The 25227-nt window shown below is 38.8% G+C and overlaps 1 protein-coding gene across 1 annotated transcript in view; it reads right to left on the bottom strand.

Annotated features, from left to right (window-relative positions):
* Positions 1-1307: 1307 nt before the first annotated feature.
* The window catches only part of LOC121420292, a 163163-nt gene continuing 139243 nt past the window's right edge, over positions 1308-25227 (bottom strand). The window contains 28 exon segments of the mRNA XM_041614868.1: positions 1308-2050; positions 2807-2971; positions 4185-4352; positions 4747-4912; positions 5758-6085; positions 6696-7025; positions 7476-7692; positions 8359-8487; positions 8801-8938; positions 9333-9496; positions 10065-10227; positions 10519-10872; positions 11534-12043; positions 12653-12970; positions 13314-13487; positions 14026-14229; positions 14685-14879; positions 15447-15683; positions 16840-17102; positions 17324-17477; positions 18352-18571; positions 18967-19135; positions 19500-20054; positions 20590-20725; positions 21391-21535; positions 21977-22253; positions 23072-23284; positions 23676-23872. Of these exon segments, the coding sequence (XP_041470802.1) occupies positions 1874-2050; positions 2807-2971; positions 4185-4352; positions 4747-4912; positions 5758-6085; positions 6696-7025; positions 7476-7692; positions 8359-8487; positions 8801-8938; positions 9333-9496; positions 10065-10227; positions 10519-10872; positions 11534-12043; positions 12653-12970; positions 13314-13487; positions 14026-14229; positions 14685-14879; positions 15447-15683; positions 16840-17102; positions 17324-17477; positions 18352-18571; positions 18967-19135; positions 19500-20054; positions 20590-20725; positions 21391-21535; positions 21977-22253; positions 23072-23284; positions 23676-23872 (6466 nt within the window). The 3' untranslated portion in view covers positions 1308-1873.

Here is a 25227-nt window from a genome sequence, read left to right as displayed (position 1 = left end):
TCCATCAAATGTATAGTTAGATATCTATCTAGTTATGATTACAATAAGTGCCCGCAATGTCCAGTTTTCAAGTTGGAAAAAAAACAACACTAAAACCAGATATCAAATGCAACTGAATCTAGACTTTATTTCTCGAAAATAGTTTGTACAAAATACACTCTAAACACAATCAAATTTACAATGAATAGAATCTCATAGTAAGTGGTTTACACACAATTGAATTAGAATATAAATAGAGAATAATTCACATGGTTTGTTTACTAATCAAGAAATATAGCATTTAAGATATATTCTACAATCACTTCTAATATACAAATATATTTCATTTTTTAAGACATAAAAATAACTACTCGAAATGCACTGATTGTTCATTGAAAGACTCATTTTGAATGACACATTTATAAGGTAAAGTAAAAAAAAATCTGATAGATTTGATCGAAATGTGCCATCACAATGTCAAAATTTTAACCCAACACATGATTTAACTACATGTATATGTACAGTTACATCACTTGATCTACATGTATAATATAAAATATTGTTAAATCAAGGTTAAATTGAAATAATGTTCAAATGAAGGCTATTAAATACAATATTCAAGGTGTTTTTGATATTTAAAATGGATGGAATTTAGCAAAAAGATATATAGTTTTGTTCTGCACATTGGAATGTAACAAGTGACAGTATTATTGTTATTTCTATTATTGTAATAAACATTTTGAATTTTTTTCTGTGATTGATCAGGTGAGTATAATTTTGTTATAAAACATCATGAACACTACACTTTACGTATTACTAGACTATACATTACAAATTCAAGTAAAAAAATGGCAATACAATAACTCTCAACTCTCCTAAATCTCAGCTTTATCATGTTTATGGGATTTATGTGTGTTATTTGATGCAGATAAGTGGCAGAATTAGTATAATTTGTCCTCATTGGATAGTGATTGAAATAGAATGATAACTGGCAATTTTATACCTTCATCAAAGTAGATGTTGCTTTTATTCCTTCCATTTTACATTTATAAACATAAATTTATAATAACCACTTAAATATTCTCTCTATGCTAAGTGAAAAATCACACATTACTTTACTGCTGTACATGTACAATGTAAACAAACACACTCAGGTTAATGGACGGTCAAAATAAGGAATAGGAAATACTTCAAAACTGATATCGGTGTAGAATGTAGGACGGAACAAATTTCAAAATACTTTGTACATAGTTTCAATAAATATCTTTGCATATTGATTAGGTAAAATATCAAAAGGCACAGGATAGTTGATGCAATTAATGACTTTGTTTTAATTGAACAATGCGACAATACTATAAAGACAGTTATCATTTATTTCAGAAATATTATCCTACAAATTCATTTAGTATTATGATGTAAAACAGGAAATATAATTTGATAAGTACAATCCTTCCATTTAAGAATCATCAAAATTTTTTAACCATTCATGGTTCATAATCAACAATAATCATTAATACCAAATTTATTCTGAGCATTGCAAGACAAATAAAGGTCAAAAGCACACAGCAATATTTACAATTCAGTATAAAAATCAACTAATATGATAATTTCTACAACAAAGTATATTCTCAAAAGTATATATTTAATAAATTAAATATACAATTTTTAACCAATGCCATGAACTCCCTCGAAACAAAAATGCGCAAGAGTCAGATATCACACAGATTTCTACCTAATCTTTTATTGTTCTGCATTGAGTCTGTAATTATTGCTGCCTCTCTTCAAGTAGCTTGCTGTATATGTAAATCACCCCTTGTAGAGTGAATAGAATGGCCTATATAATATATGACTCTATGGCAATTTGGCTATTCCATTATTTGAAATAGGGGAGTTTTTACTTTTTCTTGACCTCTTTTCGTCTGAGTTGAGTTTGTAGTTGTTGCTGCCTCTCCTCGAGCAGCTTGCTGTATGAGTCAATCTTCTTAGAGAGAGCATCTCGTTTGAGTTTGATGTCGGTCAGATTGTTCTGGGCGTCGCTTAGAAGTTTTGTTGTGCTTTTCATCAGCTTCTCCTGTTAGAATAAAACAATGATTTCTCAATTAAATTGGAATGATAACATATCAACAGCCATGGAGAATGTTAGCAATGAGACAAGTTTTTAATGTTATTGGACATCAATGCTTCTTGGCCCTTATCTCTATTTTGAAATCATAATACTAGCATACTGAGCCAATTGAAGATTTTTATTTAAATTTTTTTTGTGAGATGATGAAATTGTCTTTCATGTCATGCCATAAATGCAGGATGTATTAACAATTTAAGGGTGAATTGCGATAATAAAACAAATCAAATGACCACCAAATTTCGTATTTGTATAAACAAACATTATGTGGCACTTGAATCTGGAAGAAATTGTGTAATTGCTGAGAAATGAGCCACATAAGCACGGAATTACAGCAAATAGCCGGGCCTTTTGCAAAGCAATAACATTCCCACATGTGCTTATTTGCGTTGGCCATCTTCAGTGTGATCAATTTTCTGAGTAGATTTCATGATTTCACAAAGTTTAAGTTATGTAACTGTACCAGATCTAGACCACGTAACACAAAGGTTAGCGATTGATCGTACGCTTGATTTCCACCATTGATTGTACATTGTAGTCAATGGAATCAATCATTAATTTATGTTACAGGCCCCTGATCTGGTTTCACATACCTTATCATGAAATCTGTGTTAATTTCTTTCATTTATCTTTAATACCTAATTTTGTTTTTATTTTATATAATTGGAATAAAATATATTACTAGGATTTTAATATTCAAATCACCTTTTCTTCTGCTTTATCCTTCTCCTCTTCAGCAAGCGTCTTCTGAGAATGCAGTTCTTCACAGATAGTGCTGATGGAGTCTTGGGTCTTGACGTACTCTGTGCTGAGCTCCGCAAACGTTGCGTTGAGTTTGTCAAGCTTGTCCGTCAGAGCGTTGACCTCATCCTGAAAAGAAAAAGGAAAATACTTTCATTATACAGGGTTCCCAGCTTGTCAAGAAAACAAAATTCCCTGATTTTGTCCCTGATGAAGTTTAAAAATTCCCTGACAATTATTCAAACCCATTCCCAGTTTCGCACGTTTTTCCAAGTTGTTGCAGTGAATTACATGTACTTTCAGTATAAAAACAATAATGTAAAACGAATTATTACCACCATAACCAGTCATTCAATGGATGTTGTTTTGATATGCAACAAAATATAACAGTCTGGCTGACTACCGTGCATTCGACTTTGGGCTGATCCAAATTCCCTGATTTTTCCCTCATTTCAGGCATTTTCCCCTGATTTAAGGTATTTTTTAAATTAAAATGATTTTCCCTGATGGGCTGGGAACCCTGTTATATTATGATGATTGTGCTTATTATCATATTTCCATTATTTCATTCTCACTTCCAGGATTTCCATTATTGTTATTACTAACACAGCTCTTTTCCCCATTATCCCAAAAGTGCGATATATAAATTGTGTATATTCATGTGATCTAAGAACTACTAAACAGTTACATGTATATTCTAAAAGCTTTTCTTAATATACTTGTACATGTAGTTAGTGATGAAGAGTGCCTAATTGTGGACGGCAAATCATTCCATTATTTTCAAGCTTGATGTGATTCATGTTTAATGCATGAAAAGAAAAATCTGAGAGCAGTCATGACAATCATAATAAGTTCACATTCCTCATATATCATTCTTGGTGTTCACTTCATACATTATTCTCAACTTTTCTACAATAAACATGTGTATAACTCAATATGTGGAAGGATTATGTTCTGTAGCCTTAAGAATTGTAATCTTAAGGCGAGAAAAATTATTGGGTAATCTTCCTAATAATTGTTCCTAGAGGAACTGGTGATCTTGATGTAAACTGCTCTATGTCAGGAGTGAGATCAGTTATTTGAAGAACTACTATCCAAAAGACTACTTAACAGTCACTTTCAGGACTACCTTACATCATCAGGGGCCCGTCGCACCAGAAAGAGGTGCAATCAAACGCAACTCTAAAAATCATGCATATCTCGATTTTCAACCAATCAACAGCACGCATCTGGGACTTCCGAATGATTTTTTTGACTTACGTTTAAACGCAACTCTTTTTGCAACGGACCCCTGATCTCGCCACCATGCAAACCTTCAAAGCTCAAGCAAATGTTGACTTACCATCAAGAACTGTTTCTGCAGGTTCTTATCCTGGGCTTTGCTTGCAGCGAGTTTGATGCGACCTCCGGCCGATTCCTTGGCAGAGGCCCCCTGGGCCACGCTCTGCCACAGGGCTGTACCGCTCAGCTCATCAGGAAGCTGGTCAACTGTTCCCTTCATACCCTTCATCTGAAAAAAAATAATGAAAATGAATATATTAAAGGAATTTTAAAGGAGCACAAATCAACCTTATTAGGAGTGAAAGACACTCTTGTACTACCTTGGTTAAGGTAGGCTACTGGTTTCAGTGTGCACAGATTTTCAAGTAATTACTTTCTGCCAGTACCCATTTTCCTCACCTGGGGTCCGGAGCACCATTGTGTAAAGGAATTTTTTGCTAAAGGAAATTAACACTATGGCTGGCATTTGAACCCATCGCCCACTAATTGCGAGGTATGGATCAGAACCACTAGATCAATATGTTTCCAATAAAAAGAAATTGGGATATATTCCACCTGATATACAAAATGGTGGGGATATATCTGAATTAAATGTTTTCATTAAGTTAAAGATAGATACTCACAGCAGGATGTGACTTGGACGTTCCTGTCGTTCCGGTCAGCTTGGCGAGACGTCTGTCAACGTCATCACTGCTTCCGTGTTGACGTGACAATGCCATCTTGTCTTCCACAGCTCCGAGGAAGTTCCTCATCTTATCGTTCAGACTGAAATTGCTGAAGGTGCTCATCCTGAAGAGAAACAAAGGGGAAAAATATTTGTATTTTGGTTCAGTTTTCTGGATACCAATTTAATTTAAGATACAGTGTATGGTCTAACTATATGCTAGACATATGAGGCATACATATCTGACAGACTGCAGTGTGCCTCAGAGGGAAACAACATTTGTCTCCTGTGATGACTTATGCTTCATCATCTTCATCATTATCACCACCACCATCATCATCATCATAATCATAATTATCTTCGCCATCATCATCACTGACATCACACCATCATCATCATTATAATTGCCATTATCATTGTAATCATCTTCATCATCATCATAATTATCTTTGCCTTCATCAGCATCTTCATCATCTCCATCGCCATCAAAATCATCATCATCACCTCTATCAACATCATCATCATCATTACCATGACCATCATCATCATAGTCACTGTCATTATCATCACCGTCATCAACATCATCATCATTACCATCGACATTTATAATAATAATAATAATATAGGATATTTATATTGCGCACATTTCCACCTTGTAAATTGTTTAAGGCGCTCCTATATTACACAGCTAAGCTAGGCGTTCATAGCGCACACAGCTTCCTAAGGAATTACTTCCTACCGGTTCCTATTTACCTCACCTGGGTCGAGTGCAGCACATCGTGGATCAGTTTCTTGCTGAAAGAAATTACGCCATGGCTGGGATTCGACCCCACGACCCTCTTTTTCAAAGTCCGAAGACTAATCCACTGGGCCACAACGCTCCACTCATCATCATCACACTAATCATCATCATCGTGATCATCATCACCATCATTATCATCATCATCACCATCAAATGATTTATCCTAACCTGTCTGAAAGAAGATCCTTGTTGAAGTGAACTCCATCCTCATCACTACCGTGCAGGAGCTTGACATCAAGAAGCCGCTCCACCGAGTCCTCCTTCTCCGTCTCCAGCTGTTCTCCTCCAAACATGGCATCGATGAGGGCCTGGGATTGGGTGGGGTCAAGGGGAGGCTCTTCTAGGGTACTGATGCCCTCCCCGTCCCGGTCGGAGGTGGAGTCCCGTGCCGAGTTCTTGCTTCGGTAGCGGGCGAAGAAGAGATCGTTGCAGACGACCGAGAGCGCAAGATGGAACTCGCGCAGGAAGTCAACGTTGGTGTCATCTCGCATGTCACCTATGAGTAATACGGAACATGGTCCATGTATTGAACAACTTCAGAAACCATCACAAACCTTAACACATACAAAACTTATCAGAGTTATCCTTGAGTGGAAACCAATCCTTGAATTGTTATGATACAGAATGGCTGGAAGGGATAGATAATGGGATCTGACAAGTACAAGTTTTCTGATAACCACAACTAAACTTTGTTTTTATTTCTATAAACAGCAGCATCATTGTTTGTCTGTTTTAATGATTTGACAGATATTACTTGCAATTATAATTATGCTTACATTGTTTCTTTCTTTTTAAATTTTGTGCGTAGTGTTTGGTTATCAATGATGGCACAGCACTTGACGCCATGTTGGGCTTTAAAGCATGACTCTAATGGAGTGTTGCAAGAAACCTGCTATCAATTGCAATTCACTCTTGGGTCCCTAAATCAATCATACATCTTGAAATTAATTGCAAATTTGCACTCGACTACTGGTCTACTTTTTGACACAAGAAATTTCAATTGATTACAAATATTTGCTTGCAGTACCCCCCCCTAGTCTACTATTCTTTGTCAAATACGAACATTATTGAAACAAATTCCTAACTGTGTGATGATATCAACTCACCTGCTTTAATATGGGCGAGAGCGTGGATGATAACCAACATGAACTCCCCGACGCTACCAAGTCTCTCCTTCCTCACGTACAAGATATGATTCAGATCATCGTAGTGGAATGAGTTCCGGTAAGCATTCCTCACGAGTTTCTCGTTAACAGGGATCTTCTCCGCGATGAGCAGTGAAACAGGCTTGTGGCCGCAGTGGACAGCTACGAGACGGACCACGAAGCATCCAAAGCGATAAGCCACAAAGCTGCGAGGTGAGAGCTTGTTGAGGTCGATTGGTACGAGCTCCTGGTCGTTTGTCCATTCAGAATCATTCTTGTCAGTGAAGATTTCTGCAGGATAAACAGAAATTGAAAACGGAAAACACAATAAGGCCTCAATAATAAGAATTAGACTGAGAGTACTATTAATAATACAAAAGATACAATTCTATTTTGGAATTCTTTTCTATCTGACACACTCTCTTTGTAATGTTCATTTTTTTCTTTAAAACTGGCCCCTCTTAGCACAAATTAACAAATTTACACACCTTACAAATTTACTAATTAGATATTTTAAAGCTAAATGTACAAAAAAAGAAAAGAAGATTATCCTGAAATTAAGAGCGGATTCAATGATTTTAAAGAAGTGGATTTATATAAAAAAACAAACAAAAAAATGCAGATATTCTATTCTGATCTGGCACCATGGTAAATAATATGTGTCGTGTGCACATACAGATTATAAGAATTTTTTTTCTATGGAGTCAATTTTTGGCTATAAAGTACAGAGATGATGCTTACCTTCTCCACGCTTCCGCTGTGGTAGTGTTCCATCCTCCATGGTGCGTTTGATCTCACCCAGCTTACGGTAGAGCGGTGACGCCATGAGGAGGTTGGCCAGGTCGGCATCACTGAGGGCAGCAGCCATGGTGTAGTCTGTTGGGAAGGCTTGGTCTTGTTGAGCAGGGGCATCCGAGAGGAGATGGTCTGATTCGACGCTGTTGCGCAGCAAGATGACCTGTTACCATGACAACATAGGAGTATTTGATATTTAATACTAATTTGCACACTGACTCCTTAAATAATGCATCAATTTTATACAATGTAGTTACTCCTGGTATATATATATATACTGCAATCAAATATAATTATATTATTCCCCGACTGCAGCTGACCCACCTTTACAGTTACTAAAGGTTTCAAGGAATGTATTCTACTGGTATCTATTCATCTCAACTTGGTCGAGTGCAGCACAATGTGGATTGCTGGAGGAATTGATGCCTGGAATAGTATTGGAACCCAGGACCCTTTACTAAACGTCACTGAACCATGATAATGCCACAAAACATGTTGCTATCCTATGCATCTCATAGCATTCCACAATCCTTATATATATATAATTCCTCTACTCCTTATATGTTGGTCCTTCACTATAATCTTTTATTTCTCCAGCGTTCTGTAACACAAAGATTTACAATGGACTGCATATATGAAAGAACCGCACTGATTGGTCCCTGGTCAGTATTTTAAACCAAATGCGCGTGTAACATTGATATTGATTGGTCAGTTCATTTAGCGATTGATCGCAAATCTTTGTGTAACGGAGCCCTTGTTTTTTCACTCAAATATCCTTCTTTCTTTCTATCTCCCTCTCTTTTCTCTTTCGTTCACTCCATCTTCTTACCTCTTCTGCCTTCATCCTCTCTTCCTCTGATTTCAGTTCTTCTTCCTTCTCCTTTATGTTTTCTTCTACTTGGCCCTGCACCTGTTCTGCCTTGGCCTTTCGTCTCTCATCCTTACCCGGTTCTTGATCCTCTCCTGCAAGGAAAAAAAAAGGACATTATGTATATACATTACTTTCATATCTTCAGCTTTTTGTAGAGTATGGTGTTGTTTTGTGGCTTGCGCGATAATGGAAGTGCTATACAACAGAGTTGGAATAAACATGGATGTAATTGAGAAGCGCAAGCTCACAGCCCACCTGTCCACCAACCCATCCATCCTTCCTTCCATCCAGCCAGCCATCCATCCATCCAGCCATCCATCCATCCTTCCATCCATCCATCCAACCAACCAACCAACCAACATCCATCCATCCATCTATCCAACCATACATCTATCCCTACCTCTAATTCACTCTGCATTCTCAGTCTGTCTGCATCCATTTGATTTTGCACTTTCTGCAGATCTCTCTCAAACTCAGCAAGAATCTTGTCTTGATCTTCCTGACTTGCTCCTTGCTCCTTCAGAGCCGCTAATTTCTCCTAAAAACCCAAGAAAAAGAGAAATTTGTTTATAGCAGAGAAAATAATAAACTCATTACTTAATATTTCTAACCCCTGTACATACATTACTATTTTGATGATTTGATCCATCATCTTTCCACACATAAAGAGTACCATCTCCACTCTCTGGGGAGTATGCCAATCTAATGATACAGATGTTTGCATCCTAAGAGGTACACATATAACACCTGCATAGCAAATGTCGATAGGAATGTTAGTGTGTCTTCTTCATGTAATGCCTTGATGATTCATTCATTATTTGCTTTATATACATTAGTGTGAATTAGAAGTACTTATCATTGATATTATTTACTATTGTTAACTGATGTCTTTTAAAAAATGTGTAAAAAAAAGACCAACAACAAAAACTCACTTCTTGTTTCTTCTTCTTGTCCTTGATGAGTTGTTCCTTCCTTTTGTTGAGAGCGTTGATTCTCTTTTCGTTCTTCTCTCTATCTTTCTTCTCTTCATCCGACAGCTTGCCTTCATATTCCTCCAATTCACGAGCCATCTTCTTCTTCTCGTTCTCTTCAAATTCTAGAGTTCCAAAGTGAAATGTTGTACATATTGTTAGAGGAAATATGGGTAAATTGCCTACTGCCAACGCATCCACTCACACACGGTCTACCTTCATTTAGTCTAATGCCATTTTGTCTATCAAATTTTCGTCTAATAACCATTTGGTCCAATCATCACTCTATCTAATCACCATTTCGTCTATGACCATTTCATTTCGTTGGTCTAATATCCATTTCATTTTCATTCATTTTGCACAATTAACACTTAGTACAATTAGACCAAATGGTATATGGACTAAATAGCTATTGGACCAACTGGTTATTACACAAAATGGTGAGTGGACGACTTGGCAATTAAACCATGTGGATAGTGAACAAACTGATGGTAGACCAAATGATAGTAGACGAGTTGGCAATTGGACGAATCGGCATTAGACTAGTTGGAAATACACCAGAATAAGATGGTAGAATCATCATCATCATCAGACACATCATGAACAGCTTCATCATCGTCATCATCATCACCGCCACCACACTCATCATCATCACCACCACAATCATCATCATCACCATCATCTATTCCTTACCTTCTCTCTCTTTCTTGATTCTCTCCTCATTAGCCATCCTCTCCGACTCCAGCTTCTGTCTGACTTCTTCAAGTTCTTGAGCTGCCTTTGCTGCTTGTTCAGCGTTCACCACATGGTCAGCATCTTGCTCCGAGCTCAACTCCTTCAGAGCATCGGCATACTCCTACCATACAAAAGACCAAGAAATACTGTTTGCATTTCTTCACTAATTTTTAAATCTTATAATTATTCGTTATCACTATTATCAGACCTAATCAGTGTATTGAGAACCATGTACATGCAACAATGACTTTGATTGGCGAAAGCCTCTTTGTGATCAATTACAAACTTTATATTATTGGGCTAGTAAGCCAGAATACAGCTTTTCTGTTTCCTTCATGATTGACATAAGGTTCCGATGCCTTTCTCAAGTGCAGGAATCATTCATACGTCTCTAAATCTGCTTCCTTCTTACCTGGTAATGCCTCTCCTTCATCTCCAGCTTAGCTCTGGCGTATCGGAGTTCCCAATCACTGAGGGCGCCCTTCTCAATACCCTTCTTCTCTTCTGCTAGCTCCCTCTCCAGCTTATTCAGCTCAATCTGTTGTTTGTTGAGGAGAGCCGCCTTGCGTTGCTGGCGTTGGTCTGGAGTGAGGTCTTCTTTGGCTAGATCGGCAAGTTCCTTCTCGTGTCTCTGCAGCATGGCGTCACGTTTGGCGTTGTATTTGTCATGGAGCTTGTCAAGAGCACCCTCAACCGCTAAGCGGCGTTCAGCAGCGAATTGGGCATCCAGGTCCCTAGCTTCTTGAGCTTGGCGTTTTGCAAGGACCTAAGATAAATTGTAAAGAAAACAGTTTTATCTCTTATATCAGCGAGTGCCATTTTTTCACAGAGTCTATATTTAATTGTTTTACTTATATATAAAAAGGGAATCACCCCTGAGACAATGTTAAACCTCTTGACCATAAGCTGAATTGAACAATGGAATCACTCATGCATGCAATACAATCCTCAAAATGCAATAGGCATAACAATAGCTGTATGACCATGGATGAAGAGATATGTGTTCATAGCACGTTAAGGGTTAATTGTAATCCATCTGTGATGCATAGGTGACGAATTCATTTAATTTTTAGAACTGATAGAAATGACAGCTCATATTTCTTTAGATGTGCCCTACTCACTCCCTCTCCAAGTTTACCCTACTTGTATCTTTAATGTATTCCATCAATATTCTAGGCCATCTCCTTCGCTTTTCTTCCTACTTTCCCCCTCACAAAAAGTTATTCTCCCTATTTTTTTCTCATCATTTTACTTACATATATCTTTTCTGTTTCAATGATATCATCCCAAACCGTCCTATCCTTCTGCCTCTCATCACTTTTTCCTTCCTACCCTTTTCCATCCATCCATTCTCTCTTCTCTTTGTTATCATTCCACCTTCTTTGCATACAGCTACAAACCACAAACAATAATCAAAACCATCTTACCTCCTTGATGACCTTATCCGTGTTCTGTCCACCAGCTTTCTGTATCTCCTCCACCATCTCCTTCCGCTCTGCTTCCTTGACGACCTTCCCATGGACATCCCTCAGCTCCTTCTTCTGCTCAATGGCCTCCTTGGCAAGGTCCAGCTCCTGCTTTCTCTTCTGATCCTCCAGGAGCCTCTTCTTCCTTGCTGCCAATCTGTCCCTGACGGCAAGCTGCTGCCGTGTCCTCTCACTCTCCATGCGATCCTCGATGTCTTCGAGCTCCCGGGCATGCGTTAGAAGCAGCTGCTTCATCTCCTCTTCAGAGAGGTCTTGACGGGCAGCCAGCTCGGCGGCATGCTTGTTCCTGGTCTCCGAGAGGACCTTGGACTTCTCCCGTTCCAGCTTCTTGACTTCTTCAGCCTCCTTGGTCTTTGCTTCCAAGCTGAGCTTCTTCTGGAGGTCTTCCTTGTCCTGTTCATGACGTTCCTTCATCTCCTCCTGGACCCTCTGGTGTTCCCGGACAACAGCCTACAACAAAAATGTGATTGATACATTCTATTAAATAAAGTCCTGTTAAATATTTCAGGATGACAGTCAAACTTGATCTATTGCTTCCAAATATTAAAATCTTATTGACTTTTCAAACGCAACTATATGTCTAACAAAGGCCTCAAGTTAGGTGTTTTTCATTACAACAACGGTAATTCCTGTATTACGAATAAAATTACAAAATATCTACTTCTACAGGCAGACAGCAGCAACTGCTGTACATATACGGGTAGACTGAATCTAAACAAAGATTATGATTCAAGTATACTCAGATATTACCATTTTGTTATTTCATTCAACATTTGAAAATAGAAATACAGATTTGAAAAGTTGGGCCCTGGACACCGTAGAAAATTTTGGGAAACAGAGTCATTAATTTTTTCACTGACTATTTGCTTTCACCTACTGAAATCTTTGCATATGATAGTGAATTTGGCACTTTATAAATACTCTAAATTATAATTATAGGCTCAGAACAAATTTGCAATAAAAAAATTGCAGACAAGATGCTTCATGAGATAGTTCGAATGTTTCAAGATCTTCCTCCGAATCAAAGTGCCTTTAAATTGCAATGGATCGTTTCTTCACCTGCTCTTCCATTGAAAGCTCTGCCATGTTGATGGGCGTGTCTTCTGCAACACCCATTATGCTGAACCCGCCCCCATCATCCTTCTTGCCCACAGCCTTCTCTTGTTCCTTGAGGATACGCTGAGCTGCCTCCTCCTCGGCGAGGCGGTGCATGTCTTGCTTACGACGTCCTCTACGGGCAGCAAGCTTGGCGTTGAGGTTGGAGGATTGCTGCTCGCGCTGGACGCCGAGTTCGTAAGAGATGTCTTCGTTGTTGCGACGGAGCTGATCTAATAGGCGCTGTTTGGTGACTTGATCTACGCCATGGGAGTCCGCAAGCTGTCATAGGGAAAGAGCACAAAAACATATACATGTATATTATTTATACAAATTTTCATGAGAGTACACATTTCAAGCTGTTGTAGTTGAAGAAGAATCCTCTTCCCTTTCCCACATTCTACTAACCTTCAACGATCTCCTTATGTTGATAACCCATCTCATTTTCATAGTCCCACTTCCTTCAATGCTCCTTCTTTCTCTAGTCACTTCCCGGCTCCCTTTCTTCTCTTCTCTCCCCCTTTCTCTTTCTTGTTGTTAATTAATTCTATGCGAGTATACAAGCTGTTGTAGCTGAAAAAAATCTCTATTTCTCTCTCCTCGCTCTTTCACATTTTCCACTAACCTTATCAAGGATCTCCTTGTGCCCCTCCTGCAGTTCCTTGGCGTGTTGGTTACCAATCTCTTTCTCAATACTCTGTGCTAGCTGATTCTCTTCGCTGTCCAACCATTTCTCCATGGCTTCCATTCTCTTCTGGTGTCTCTCCTCCACCTCCTCTGCCTCCTCGCTGGATGTACACTGTGGGAGATGAGAAAAGATGCAGTTGTCATTGTGACAATGTGATAACTGACTGAGAATCTTGAAATGCATGTGTCTAGATTACTCAACTGATTCTATAGAGATTTGTGTGTATTTCAAGATAGAGAGCAGCATAAAAATCAACATATTTGTCAGCATGGTCATCTTTATCATTCAAAATTGTCAACATGATTGCTATTGCCAGCATCCTCTACATCACCACCATCAACATCAAAATTATCATCCTTAACATTATCGCCATTATTATCACAATCATCATTGTCACTGTTGGTATTTTTTACCTTCATCAAGATCAACATCATCATCATCATCATCATCATGATAATCACCATCATCATCACCATCATCATGATGACCATCACCATCATCATCATGATCATCATGATCAAGATCCCATCGCCATGTACACCATCATCATTATAAAAGATATCGATGATCAATGAAAATAAACATTCTCCCCCCGCCCCTTCAAAAAGTCTCATCTCCATCACCATCGACTCCAACCGACTCAACTCACTTTCTCAAGCTCCTTATCGTGCTGTGTCTGAAGCTTCTTTGTCTTCCTACGCCTCTTCTCCGCCATCTTGTTCTTCATATTCCTGTTCAGGTCAGACTTTCTCTTTGCCATCTTCCTGTTCAGCTGGTCTTCCATGCTCTCTAGCTCTCCTTTCAGCTCGCTGACGTCGCTATCCGAGAGGACACCACTCTCTTCAAGGTTAGTCTATTGAAGAAATTTTATAGAGATCATAAGATTCATGTCAAACAATTTTTTAAATTTTATTCCATATTAATTTACAGTAGAGCCTTAAAAATGATGAAACATAGACCAAAGTTTTTTTGTCCAAATGGAGATAGCCCATCTAAATGATACCACGTGGTTTTGACAAAGCATGCATCAAATTAGACCAAAAACTGGTTCCAAAAAAAAAATAAATGTGGACCAAAAGCCCAAATGAAAGTAGCACATCTAGCTAGGAGATGGACCAAGTGATTTTGAAAAGCGCATGCTTTTATGCATAAAACCCATACCAAGTACATACTACATGTACATCTGTGTCTCACCCGAATAAAGAATGATCCATTTCAAATGACACCAATTCCCGGTTAGAAAAAAAAGTGGATCCCATATTTTAGCCTAAATGAAGATAGCCTGACACAAACTTAGACCAAGCATACCAGAGTATTGTTCATGTTATCAGACATCATCTTCTGTTGTTCCTTGGCCAGGTTCCTGCTGATGTTAGCCTGGTCCTTGGTTCTACTTGCGTTCTCCTCTGCCATCAGTAGGTCCAGGTCCAAGCCTTGGCTCTGGAGGACTCCCTCAGGGTCGGTCTCACCGGCATCTTCCAGCTTAATGCCCATCTGCTCAGCCTGTGAAAGAGAATGAGGTTTGTTTAAAAGATGCTTCACAAACAGTCAAATGGCTAAGTATATTGCTAGTTGCAGGCAGTATATAAAAATTCATCATATTGATTAAGCCATAATCAGGAGTCGTATATTTACACTAAATAACTAACAGATATCAGGTAAAATTGATTTTTATTTATACATTTGACCAGTCTTACAAAGAGTTAAAAGAATACATGACCAGTTTTGGTTCTTTATTTAGATAAATGGAGCAAGCATTTGATTCTAAGCATACATCTGTGACTTTTTATAGAACTTGACTTCAAGTTTTGTAGATAATGCTGCTGATAATAGGCATGCCAATTTGTGAAGTAACAGCAGTCAACGTAGGAGATCTTGGAAAGATGGGGGGGGGGGTGAGTCACCCCCCTAAGTCTTGGTAGGCATGATTGCCCAATATTTTTAGGGTAATATTTGGCTTGAAAAATCCTCTCCTTAGAGTGACATAAGGAAAGCATACAGACAATAAATTAGCAGTCAAATTCCAGTTACCCTCAATAAGGTGCGTTGAATATTCTGAATATTGCTTACCTCTGCTTTGTGTTGTCTCTTGAGGGCACCCTCTTTCTCTCGTCGTCTGTTAGCGAGTCGTCTCGTAAGAGCCTGCATCTGATTGGCTTTCTGTTTGTCGAGCTGATCCAGGGAATCGGCCATCTTTTTCTCATGGTCGGACATGATCTTCTCGATCTCCTCCTTCGTGGTTGCCTGGTCTAGCTTGGCTTGCAGATTCTCTGACATTTGTCGGCTGAGCAAAGCGCGCTTTTCATCCTGGTATACAAAAGTGAATGGAAGAAGGTACATGTAATCAAAATACACATACAAAGCAGCATGAATTGAAAAAAAAATTAGTTTCTCTTTCCATACTCCATTTCATTCTATTCTATTCTATCAAACATTTTCTTCTGCTTTATTCATTTCAAATCTTTACAGCATAAGAGTAATATTCCATGTACAAAATCTTCTTTTTTTTGTATAAGTTGTTTGGGTCATTTTTAAAATTTCTTTGTTTTTCGTCATCCCATCCTTGTACATGTTCTTATTTCAGCATATTTCACATCTGTAAGTACCATATTTTTGTCTGTCAATTTTAAGGGATCATGAAATACCTGACATAGCATCATGTGGAATGCTAAAAGGCAAGAGCATTTTTGTAGGGTCAGCCCATAATCTGCCACAAATATATTAGAAAATCACTTTTCAACTAGTGAATAGACAATGAAATATTGGTACACTCTGTTGGCTATTTGCAAATGAAAATTTAGTTGAGACCACGAAAAAACATCTCACAGTATGTAGAATCTAGTAATATGAGGGTCCTGTTTTATTAAATTTATCATAATAACAAATCTGCAATAACTGTTAAAAGGCAAGAGCATTTTTGTAGGGTCGCCCCATAATCTGCCACAAATATATTAGAAAATCACTTTTCAACTAGTGAATAGACAATGAAATATTGGTACACTCTGTTGGCTATTTGCAAATGAAAATTTAGTTGAGACCACGAAAAAACATCTCACAGTATGTAGAATCTAGTAATATGAGGGTCCTGTTTTATTAAATTTGTTATAATAACAAATCTGGGGGGTGTTTCACAAAGATTTAAGTATGACTTAGAGTCGCACTTAAATGCCTAGTTGCGCGCAGTGTAAAAGGCATGACAGCATTGGTCAGATCATGCCAAGAGGACGCGCACTAGTGCGTATTGATCAATAAGATCGCGCGTTGCATATCATGTACGCGTCGACATTTAAGTGCGACCTAAGTCATACTTAAATCTTTGTGAAACACCCCCTGCATTAACTGTTAAAAGCTACTGAAATCCTTCAATCTGATTGGCTTATAGCATTTGATATTAGAAAATGTCTTTATGAAATGGGTCCTAGTTGTATCAAATCAATTCAAAATCCAATCAACCAAATCTTACATGCTCCGACAGGAGTTTCTCCATCTCGTTCTCCGCCTCCTCCCTCAGCTCCTTGTCAAGGTGCATGCGCTCCGCCTTCTGTTTCGCCAGGAGCTTGTCCACAGCGGCTCCCTTCCCGGAGACGACACCCCCTGTGATGGATCCACCTGGAGCCAGCCCAGCCTGCTGGAGCATCTCCTGGCTCAGAGGGATCTTACCGGTGTTGAGCTTCTCCAGGAGGAGCTGCAGGGCCTCCATGAGCTCCTGCTCCCTCCTATTAGATCCTGAAGAATCACAACAACCAAATAAAGATATTTTTGATATTCTTATGAAATGCATGTACATGTAATAGCTTTCTCTCTTCAAACATCACATTTTTAGAAGTGAACTTTACTATCAGTACACCTACTAAAGCATTTCCTAATTTACATAAAATTTTGATTTGAAATGTGACTATCACTTGCAACAACCAGCAGATTACTAGAATATGACTTTGATTATTTACCTGAGAAGTTATAGGTGCGGCTTGAAGAGTAATTCATGACTCGGATATCATGGCCACTGTGACTGCTGTCACTGCTCGAACTACTACCGCGGCGCCCTCGCCTGCGGCCGGAGAGACGTTCAAGCTTCGTTACATCCAGGTTGACCAGGAGATCCTAAGGCGATGAGAAAAAATTGAAAGAAATTTAAAATGCATCAAATGGCCTGCATATGATTTAGAACAAAAATGTTTTTAATGGTTTAAAAAATCCTTTCTGAATGATACAAATGTTGGTAATGAGATGAGGATTTTTGAATGGGGAAAAACAAGTTTTTTATAACTGTGTAAAGTATGATTATGATGGTGATGAAGGTGCTGTCAGAATGATGGTGCCAAAATGATGATGGTGTTGGTGATAATGATGATGATGGTGGTTAAGATGATGAAGATGATGGTGATGATGATGGTGATGATAATGATGGTGATGATGGTGATGATGATGGTGGTGATGATGATGGTGGTGATGATGATGGTGATGATGATGATGGTGTTGGTGATGATGATGATGATGATAATGGTGGTGATGATGATGAAGATGATGATGAAGATGATGGTGGTGATGATGGTGATGATGATGGTGATGATGATGATGATGGTGGTAAAGATGATTTTGGTGATGATGATGGTGGTGATGATGATGGTGTTGATGATGAAGATGATGAAGATGATGGTGATGATGATGGTGATGATGGTGGTTAAGATGATGATGATAGTGATGATGATGGTGATGATGGTGATGATTATTCCAAATGGAAAGAGATGCCTATTAAAGAAAATATCAGATAAAATAGACTGCATATATCGTCCTTTCTAATGTAATCACCTAAAATATGCAAACCATGCCTTATCAACATCTTTTAAGTTGAATTTTGCCTAAGGCAAACATACATGTATTCTGTGGTCCAAATAGATCTAGCTTAAGCAGAGTTACCTGATTATCTTCCAAAAGAAACTACACGAGCTTCACAGAGGTAAACAAAAAACCCTACCTTCAGTCCATCCGTCTGTTTAGACATGCGCTCATAGAAACCCTGGAGATCTTCCTGCTGCTTGGCCAGCTGCTGAGAGAGATACAGGGTCTGGTCTTCCAGCTTGTCGTACAGAGTCCGCACATTGAAGTCCTCCAGGAGGGTGGGCTTGCCTGAGGCCATCCCTGACACAGCAACGGCTGATGTGCTGGCTACAGTGGTGCCGGCCATCAGTTCTTCCCTGCATGAGACAAGACAAGTGCAAAATACCTGAGGACATTGCAATTGCTGCGGTCTGAGCGACAGTTTGACCTGACATTAGGCCAATGTCCCAAGGTCTAAGTGACATTGAAAACAGTGAGAATTAACAGAAAATGTAGGAAGAACACAGAATTCATACAAATTCACAGAATGTGTAGGACTTTAGGTCCAAATGCAGGAATTGTGAAAATCACATTAAAAAATCACTAGACACAAAATCCAATTTGAGTGATAAAATAACCAGCCTCAGCTATGCATAGACCGGGCTCATTAACAAAATTCTACCAGATTCTTTGGATTACAAAGCCACATTTAATCCTAACCCGACTTCTCTGTATCGCATGTAGCATAGGATTTAAATGACAGTTAACTCACCGTTCTTGGTCCTTGTATTGGAGATACATCGGAATCTTGGGCGGAGCTCCGAGGGCACGGTACTTGGGCTTCCAGGCTTTCATCGGGTAGATTCCAGCATCCTTAGGCCTCCAGACAATGACAGCAATAACAAGCATGATGATACAGGCTCCGAGGAAAGCCAGCATACCTGTTGAACAATGGACAAGAAGAATTTTGTTTTACGTACATGTAAGTCCATGTCTGGCAAAAAAATCTGTGGAGCAATGGTCTATCAAGATATCTCAGAACTTTCGATGAAGTTTCTGTATAAGCCCACCAAAACCTCAGCAGACAAAGTGGAAATTACAGCAAATACACATTAAACTAAATGAATATTAAACTCGGTGCAGTAGATATTAGATCAAATGGTAATTAGACCACGCAAGAAAAGGCCAAGTATGTTCAATCAAAGTGGTATTAGACTATCTGAGAAGTAGACCAACTGCTTGTAAGACCAAGTGAACCCAGACCCAGCCATGCAGGACCGACACTGTTCCCCGTATTTTCCTTACCAATAATGAGACCCCAGTCTGGTTCCTCATTCAGATCATTGTTCTTGCTGATATCCTGCAAGACCAGGTTGGACGGGCTTGAAGGCCCGATCCTGATGTTATCACAGGAGACATCCTGTTCCTGGACGGCCACTATGATCTCCCAGCTGGGCTCCTGCGCATCGGCGAAGACATAGCGACCTGGCTCGGTGAAGACATGGGCAAAGAACGATATGGAGAGGTTGGTGTTCAGGACGGAGAATCGTAGGTCGCGGAACTCGCTGTAGTCAAAGGTCGGGTTGGTGTTGAAGAGATGGTCCTTCCGGTAGACTGGGTAGTTGCTGAGCGAGCGGTCGGACTGGTCAATGTTGACACGGAAGAGGATGAGGTCCTCGAGCTCCAGGCAGACCAGTGGGTTCTCGATGCCGCTCACTCCCGTTGTTGACTGGGTGTTGAGCAGACGACGTCTTGACGCGCCGGTGGAGCCCATGGAGTAGTTCATTGTGGTGTAGGAGTCAGAAGAGGTGTAGGTCTCAGAAGTGCTGTAGAGTGATGTGGTCACAACCACTGTTGAATCTGCAAGCGACAAAGGCAATCCAAAGACAATTCTTATGCCTTCCGTTTAAATTCATGAGAGAAAATTGGTTTCAAATTGATACACTTAGAAATATATCTTCCATACTTTATCTTCCTACAGCATTGACATCTATGCACATTGCTCAAAATCAAATGAACTAGTCTGATCTTCAATATCGTCCTAAGTGTAATTGCAACACAACACCCTTATAATGGCAACATGATTTCTGCCTTATCAACATGAAAATTAGTTTGATCTTCAAGATCGGCCTATAAACCAAATTCAAACTTTAGCAGAAACAGGACTATAACTCTGGTTAAAAAACTGTGCTTTCTGCTGATGATTTGCCTGAGAAAAACCAAATGCTTTATTTTTTAATTTGCCTACTGTTTTAATACTTATTTTATTTATTACTAATGGACATCTGTCATCACTCTTGTCGATCAGTCTTGCCCACATACATGTACACACATTTCTCACTCAATGGCTTGTATTGCAGTCACGTCAGAACCAAAGGCTCTGGTCCCCACGTACCTTCTGTGGTGAAAGCGTCGACATCGCCCACATCTGTAGGAATGACACAAGTGGTACCCGTTGAGGATGTTTCGCACATCTCCGTCCTCTTCTGTCCCGTAGTGTGTACGTTGGGTCCGATAGTTCCCGATAAGCTCTGGTTGGAAATGGATATTCAATCAGGGATTCACAAAGATAAATAGTAGTTGTGGAAATATGAATTCAAAAAGAAACCATTCGAATGAGCACCCAGACCCAGTATCTGCACACATAACATGAAAATATTTGGTGATTGCTGAGAAATTGACAAAGTATTGGACCTCTAGGAAGTATAGAGCCATTATATCAATGGCTCTGAATAGAGTGATCCATCCGTATTTTCATTGTTTGTTTGTATATTCATTTCTAATACTTGTACAATACATTTTATTGTTATTTTTATATGGTAAATATAACCAAACTAAACCAGAAGTATAACATTCCAATCGGCTGTCTGGTCTTGCTGTTTTTAAACGCAAGAGTTATCCTCCTTTGACACAAACTCATAGCTAATCCTAATTACAAACATATCTTTATTTTTTCTTTGGTGATTGTATCATCATCATGATCATCGACAAAGACATTAATATTATCATCATAATTTCAATCATTATCACTGTTACCTCCTTAAATAATGTCATCATGATCATGAAAAGACATGAGGAGACTGATGACTTCATCCACTCACCATTTATTTTGTATTTTATCATATGAAATATTCAATATTCTAATTTTCTCCTCATTGTCAAGTGAAATAGTGATTAATTCCTCTATTATCCTTACCCTTGTGATGGTACCTCCATATCCATCGCTAGATGTTACGGTCACTTGTCCGGTAGCATCGACTGAAGTCATAGTCATTGGCATGTTTGCGGTGCAGTTTGCATCACAAATCTCTTCCGCGGTTGTGTACACATTACAAACACACCTGAAATGCATATCAGAAACATAAAATTTGCATCAGAATAAGCTATACAAATTGTAAATATTTTTTTTTATTATTCATATTTGTTTTGTCATTTCAATACAGAATACATGTATACAGCTAAATGTATGGAAGTGCAAATTTGAATGCAGATGATAGAATGATTCAACTTTTATCACTACAGATTGTAGGAAGTGAAAATGAAACTAAAGTATTTTTGTTTGCATTTAATTTACATCTACAGCTTTATCTGCATACTAAAGCGCATATCATAAAATGGGAACTTGTAGTTAACTTTAACTTTGCACTATTTAATATTGTATTATCTACATGCCATCAAAGAATACAGATGTGATGTGTAGAACACCAAAGAATTCTCACCATTTAAAAAATAATGTAAAAATGAGGATTTTAGATTAAACCCAGCCAGACATCATATCTCACCTTGCAAGAGTTGCATCATACGTTCCACCGCCGGCGTTCTCGCAAGGCACCGTGCAGTTCACCTCGGCAGGGTCGACGCACTCACGGGTGCTGGAGTCGTGAACCTGATTGAGCTCGCAGCGGGGGTCGACCCTCGGCTGGCAGTCACCGTCGCCGTTACCCTCCTCCTGCTCCTGGTCGGTTTCATCGTAGAAGACGTAGCCTGACTGGCACTCGCAGGAGCCATCAAGGATCTGGAAGGATCGGTAAAGGCCGTTGCAGGTACAGGTTGCACTTCCTAATAATCAAAAAATTTTTGAAAAATTAATAACATTATGTTATATTTCATAACAGAAAAAAGTAAATGAAGAAAATAAATGTCAATTAAATGGATAACAATGAAGTAAGGCTATAGCAGGTACAAGTTGAACTTCCTAATAATATTTTTTTTGAAATAGATCAATAACATCATTATGTAATATTTCAAAACAGAATACAATACAATTAACAAATTTATAATTCAATGGATAACAATCAAGTAAAGGCCGTTGCAGGTACAGGTTATACTTCCTGAGAAATTAAAAAAACAACCAATACATGAAGCGATGATAATAATCAAATGGATAACAATCAAGTTACATGTATGGGATATTGTTCCTTAATTTTTACCCAGATTTGTGTGCAATCAATCCTGTAATTCCATCCAAAAGTGACTGAGATGTGTGGATAAATAACCAAAGTCCTTATTTTCAACATACACTTTTTATTCTTAATTTACTGTCAATGGAGTATCATTGACTTAAAGTCTTTCTTACATTCAGACACTCATCGATCAGCTGTCACCTTTGACCAGTTTTGATGTTATAGCAGTTATGTTCATAATTCCAGCAAAGCTATCAATGTCACCTTCTTCAAATGCATTCAAAGAACAGTTATATGTCTACATACATAACTCAAAGTCAAAGGTGTACTAAGCCTGATGCAGCTCTCTTATGTGCACAATCAACAGGGCTATGTTTATAGATCTTTATTATTTGAATACCTGGATTGCAAGGGAAATGTTAACTTTAGAATTTTCTGTCCATGTGAACAGGAGTTATCAGATGCATAACATACCTGGTTCTGAGTGTGAGGCACTTCCGCACGGCCTGCAGGCGACCTGAGCCACCAAATTGTTATAGGTGTTTGCTGGACAGGCCGCGCACTGATCCTCACTGTAAGCCTGGACCTGGTTTCCAAAGGTTCCGGGTGGACAGGGCGTCGGTGCTGATGAGTTCGCAGGACAGTAGTAGCCTTCTTCACACGGGTAGTCCTGAGGGTTGCCCGTACCTGGGTTTATACAAATGAAAAGTGGTTAAGGATTAGTTTCAGATTCTGTGGGAAAGAATAGGAAGTAGAGAGAAGAAAAGGAAGAAGATAATAAGAGGCATAGGAGGAGGGGAAAGGCGAGAAGGAAGGAGAACAATATGAGAGGGAGGGGGAGGAAGAGGAGGGGGAGAGGGAGAAGGAAGAGGAAGACAATAAAAGAGGAGGAGGAGAAGGAGAAGAGGAAGAAGAAGAAAAAAAAGAAGAAAAAGAAAGGAGAGCAGCACAAGGTATACAAGTATAAAATAACGATATAAAATATCTGTAAAAATGTTATATGCAATAACTACAATATCAAATCGCATGGCAGAGAAAAGACATAATTAAACTACATAACATAACATATTCCCTTTACCTTCTGGGCAGTAGTATCCCTGCGGGCAGTCGGCGCAGTAGAACCTCTCTGTGTGGTTACCATAGGTACCCGCTGGGCAGATACGACAGGATCCCGCTGCGTCACTACGTAGTTCATTATGATTGACCGCCTTGTATCCCAGAGGGCAGGCTAGGGGGACTTCTGTGCCTTCCGGACAGTACTTGGGGTAGAAACACCTGAAATTGGTATTAAAGGTAAAATAAAATAAAGCAGTTGCAGCAAAAAAATAAAGAGAAAATCTTTAAAATCAAGATTAAATGCACCATACTATCATAGATCTAGTTCTGGTATATTGAAATAAACTTATCTTTTTGAAATCACAAAATCTTAGCTGAAAACCCCTGATTCTGATTATCACCAACACAAAGAGACATATGTGGGACAATGTATTAATATTTTTGGAAAAATACCCAACATATTGTGGAATTCTATGCTTATTTTGCTCATTTCTCTGCAATTAGATTTTTTTTCCAGAGCCATTTGGCACATATTTTATTGATACATGCATAAAAGTGGGTGGTCATTTTATCGGATTCTGTTTGAACTCATTTTGAGATCTTTACCAAAAGGGCTATTAATAGTTAAAGGTAAATGCTAGTTTTGGTAAGGATATCAAAATGAGTTCATACAGAATCCAATGAAATGACCACCAAAGTGTCTGTTTGTATAAATAAAACGCATGTGCCAAAGGATTCTGGAAGAAAATGTGTAATTGCTGAGAAATCAGCAAATAAGCACAGGATTCGCGTAGAGCGTTGGGCCCGACGCTCTAAGCAATAATTATACATTGTCCCATGTGCGCTTATCTGTGTTGGGGATCTTCGGTGTGAACATTTTTCAGCGTAGATCTCAAGATTTCACAAAGTTCAGTTAATGTAACTGTACTAGATCTAGATCCTCGATGATATACCGACAATTAAGCCTTGTTTTACAGACTTTCTTAACCTGGGATATTTATTTTGCACGCATATTCACCTATACTACCCAAGCTACATGTACGGTTAGGATGATGGAGGAGGATGAGCTGGGGAGAGTGAAAATGATTTTGCAACAGGCCTACTCCATACAAAGATGGTCTACAAGGGAAACAATGGGCCAACAGAATCGATATTTCGAGAACCAATGATTGTAACTGTAATAAGGGTATAAGTTTTAGAGCTCTCCTGAAACTGTGCCAAGTCTAGAAAACAATGGAAATAAGCTGTATATTAGTGTGTGAAAATCAACAAAAGAAGTGTGATGGTTTGCGCACTGCTAGAAAAGTTAACAGATGAACACTGATAACTTGACAGAAAATTTCATAATAATAGCTAATTTTTATATAGCGCTTTTCACAGAACGGCTCAAAGCGCTTTACAGCATATTATTAACCCGGTCATTGGAGTCATTTCAATCCTGCACAAAAAGTGCACAATTTCCACTCCCCAGGGAGCATTCCTTGCATACATCGCAGCCTCATTATGGCGCTGGCAAATTCAAACATAAAATATCTTTCGCATCCTACCTGGTACCCATTCAGCACCTGGGTCGA

Source organism: Lytechinus variegatus, chromosome 8 (assembly GCF_018143015.1).
Source record: "Lytechinus variegatus isolate NC3 chromosome 8, Lvar_3.0, whole genome shotgun sequence".
In the NCBI taxonomy this organism is placed as follows: Eukaryota; Metazoa; Echinodermata; class Echinoidea; order Temnopleuroida; family Toxopneustidae; genus Lytechinus; species Lytechinus variegatus.
This window is presented reverse-complemented; position numbering and strand designations above follow the sequence as displayed.